This window comes from Pygoscelis adeliae, unplaced genomic scaffold (genome assembly GCF_000699105.1).
Source record: "Pygoscelis adeliae isolate BGI_AS28 unplaced genomic scaffold, ASM69910v1 Scaffold75, whole genome shotgun sequence".
Classification (NCBI taxonomy): Eukaryota; Metazoa; Chordata; class Aves; order Sphenisciformes; family Spheniscidae; genus Pygoscelis; species Pygoscelis adeliae.
The window spans coordinates 5,162,100-5,165,639 of record NW_008824772.1 but is presented as its reverse complement, the minus strand read 5'-3'; the positions used below and the strand labels follow the sequence as shown (position 1 = coordinate 5,165,639).

The following is a 3,540-nucleotide window of genomic DNA, read 5'->3' as shown; positions in this document are numbered from 1 at the left end:
GAGGAGGTGACGGGGATGCCCGGCTGACATTTTCCAGGAGGTTTCTTACTTGTCCTAGCGGAGCATCCCCCGTGGGCAGAGGGTCCCTGCGGAGCCACCCCCGGGGATGTCCTTGTTATCACCCCCGGGGACGTCCTTGCTGCGGCAGAAGAGGCAAAGGAGCGTTGCAGGAGGCGGCTGGTGCTGTCCCATCACCACGGCGTCTCGGCAGTGTGACAGCCTCTGCCCACGATGCTGGAGCCCAAGGCCACGCTGGCACTGTTCCCTGGCCTGCGGGACCCCGAAAGCCCCCTGCCCCTGCGTTGCTTTGGCAGATTGACCCACGCCTCTCGGCTGGCAAGAAACCACATCCCTGATTCCTGCACAGGCTGAGGAGCGGGATGTTTTCCCATCTCAGCAGCAAACAGATTGCTTTGGGTTCAGATAAATCCAATAAAGAAATTCCTCTGTGGGAGCTCAGTCTGGAGGGGAGAGGGGACAATCTGGTGCGCCCACAGAGCTGCTCTGCTGCTGCCATCCCCTTTGGGGGTCCCCGGGGCACCCTGGTACTGCTGGGGCTGCGTTAGGAGGGGGCAATGGGAACCGACACTCAAAGCAAGGAAGACGAGAGCAGCTGGGCAGGCGGCTGGAGCCCTGGCTGCACAGTCTTTCCAGGAAGGCTTATCAGCAGAAAGCAGGTTTGTAATCTCCAGCCGCTTCTTGAATTTAGATCTTGCTGCTATTCGCAGTGGCTCGGCTCACAGATGGTCAGCCGATTCACTGGGAACGAATGGGGCTACTTGACGATCAGAAGGAAAACCCAGAGCTGCTTCTTGCCATGGTCGGGGGACAAGGAGGGGACGGGATGGGGGGAAGGAGCAGCCTCAGCCTCCAGCAAGGCTGGGGGTTTGTGCTTTCTGCTCTTTCCAAGGGGCACTGAGGAAGAGAGCTGTCGGCAAGGCAGCTGCCAGGGAAGTGGCTTTGCTTTTTGTGTTTGGATTTCTGAAACTTTCAGTGGAAACATTTAATTTTGGGAGGAAAACAGCGTTGTCACTCAAAACCCACAGCTGTGCCAAAAAAGGCATTTTTTGGGGGAAATGAGACACTTCTGCTTGAGAAAACAAACAGAAGCAGCCCAGCTCGCACTGGCAGCCGGCTCGGGAGCCGGGGAGCAGCAGTGCAGTGGAGCTGGCTGTCCATCATCCCAGTCCATCATCATCCCAGTCTGTCATCCCAGTCCATCACGACCGGGAGAGCATCCCGGTGGTCCCAACCGGTCCATCCGCAGGGACTGACCTGCATTCGCTCTACCCCAGGCCCCGGACCACCGGTCTGGCCTGGCCCCCCTGCAAAGCCCCCTGAAGACCTTCGGGCTCTGTGCATGGGGAAGGGGCTGTGTTCCCTGCTGGGATGGGCATTGCGGTGCAAGAACCCACTGCATTTTGGCATTTTTCTGGGAACAAGCGGCTGTTTCAGAGCAAAAGCAGAAAGTGTCTCTCATGAGACACCCCCAGGGTGAGTCATGGTGCCTGGGCGAAGGGGAGGAAGCAACCGCCCTTAAAAAAGACAACTAGGGTCTGCGGGTAAACACTGCCCAAGGAAGCGAGGGGAGAAGGAGGTTTGGGAAGCTCCTGAAACGCCCGGGTGCATGTGAACCTGGCTCCGTCCCACAGGGTGCTTTGTGAATAACCACGGGGAAAAATCTGCATCGGGAGCGAGAAGCTGGAAAATGAGGATTTTCCTGGTTTGGACCCTTTTCCCAGGTGAGACCCGGGAGCACAGGTCAGGCGGTCCCCACCCCACAGGCTCTGGCAGAGCTGCAGGGAGGCTGGGACTGAGCCAGCCCAGGAAGCCCACCGCGGTCACAGCAAGAGCCCAGCTGATGCCGTCCTTTTCTTGTGGCCAGTGCACAGCTACAGAGGGTGATCTCTGAGATATGCTTGTATTGCTGTCATATGAACCCTGGTAATAAGGCTTTTTGCTCGTTTAATAACATGCACGCTTGACAGGGACTCTTTTTTTAATGACTGGGGACATCTCATCTCAGTACCGCTCCCCGGCGTGGCGGGTACACCGAGACAGCCTCCCTCGGGACAGGGTGCCCCTGAGCATCCCGGGCTCAGATCCCTCCCGGTTCCCCGAGGCGATGCCGGTACACCTCTCCCTGTCCCCTGCAGGTGGCTGGGCGGTGACAGGCCCCACGCAAGTGATGGCCGAGCAGGGCGGCTCGCTGGCTGTGTCCTGCAGCTATGAGCCGGGCTACGAGTTCCACCCCAAGTACTGGTGCCGCCTGGGCTTCCTCTGGTTTTGCTTCACCTACATTGTCCAAACCGACGGCTCGGAGGTGATGGTGACGCAAGGCAGGGTGTCCATCGGGGACAACCATGCAGCACGCTCATTCACGGTGATGCTGGACGGTGTCATGCTGGGAGACGCAGACTGGTACTCCTGCGGGCTGAGGAGGAGCCTGTGGTTCAACCTGTGGCACAACACCGAGGTGATGGTCTCCACAGGTAAAGCCGGGCTAGGAGCAAAGCAAGGATCTGCAATGGAGCCTGTCACATGGGTCACAGCGCTGGGGACAGGGCCTCTTCAGCCAGGGGAACACAGGGGTTGTCAAAGCAGGAACAAGCTCCTTGCAGGCACCGACACTGGCTGGAGGTTGCCCCAGTGCAAATTTGGATGAGGAACAGAAGAGGCTGTACGGAGCTTCGTGCAGAGCCTCTCCCTCGCTCCCATTCAGCGTCTCTGCTTCTACAAGCCCATCCTTTGGGGTTTCCAGTGCCTCCCAGTTAAACCCCCCTTTTCCTTCCTCCTCCACCCCAGTGTCCAGTGCATTGCTGGGGACCCTCATTTGCACCTCCTGCACCTCCACAGCTGAAGTCTTGGGGCAGAGACCCCCCGTGCAGGGGGCAAGACGGGGTGTGGGAGTCTCCACTTTGCTCTGACTCTCTGTGTTTTCTTCGCAGCTGTTTCAACCACAACCGAGGGCAGCGATGTGAGCCCATTGGCCACCGACCCCCTGTGCTCCACAGACTGTGGAGGGGAGCCTCCAGTGCTGTGAGTCAGGGCCTGGGGTCCGAACAAGCCCCCAACAGCATTCCCCAGCCTAAGACACCTTTTCCCCTGCACGCATCCCCCAGCCCTGGATCTCCCTGGCTGCAGCAGCCCCAAGGAGCATCCTGGGGGCAAGCGAGGTGGCTGGTGGACATGCAAGTGCCCCAGTCCCCATCCCCGTTGCCCAGACCCTACTCAAGCTCTAGCATCATCTCTTTTCTCCTGCCCAGGTCCCAGCTTGGTGTCACCTACCTGCTGCTCTTCCTCAGCGTGAAGGTGCCTGTGGCACTGGGCCTGGCATGTGGGGCAGCCTGGGTGAGGAGACGGCGCAGGAGCCATGACCAGGTGGCCGGCAGCACCGTGGCACCGGGCTGCCCCCCCACCCCGGAGCCACAGGGACGCCCTCCTGTCCCCTTGCCCCCTGCCCTGCCGGTGCTGCACCACCCGTCACGGCCGCCCCACACCGGGAGCTGCTCGGCACCGGCTGCGCCTCCCCCCGTCACG

General features: G+C 60.3%; 1 protein-coding gene across 1 annotated transcript in view; it reads left to right on the top strand.

Annotated features, from left to right (window-relative positions):
* Positions 1-1,708: 1,708 nt before the first annotated feature.
* LOC103916757 (CMRF35-like molecule 6) overlaps positions 1,709-3,540 on the top strand; it is an 8,089-nt gene continuing 6,257 nt past the window's right edge. The window contains exons 1-4 of the mRNA XM_009323808.1: positions 1,709-1,742; positions 2,157-2,492; positions 2,949-3,039; positions 3,267-3,337. Of these exons, the coding sequence (XP_009322083.1) occupies positions 1,709-1,742; positions 2,157-2,492; positions 2,949-3,039; positions 3,267-3,337 (532 nt within the window). The remainder of the gene's footprint in view (positions 1,743-2,156; positions 2,493-2,948; positions 3,040-3,266; positions 3,338-3,540) is intronic.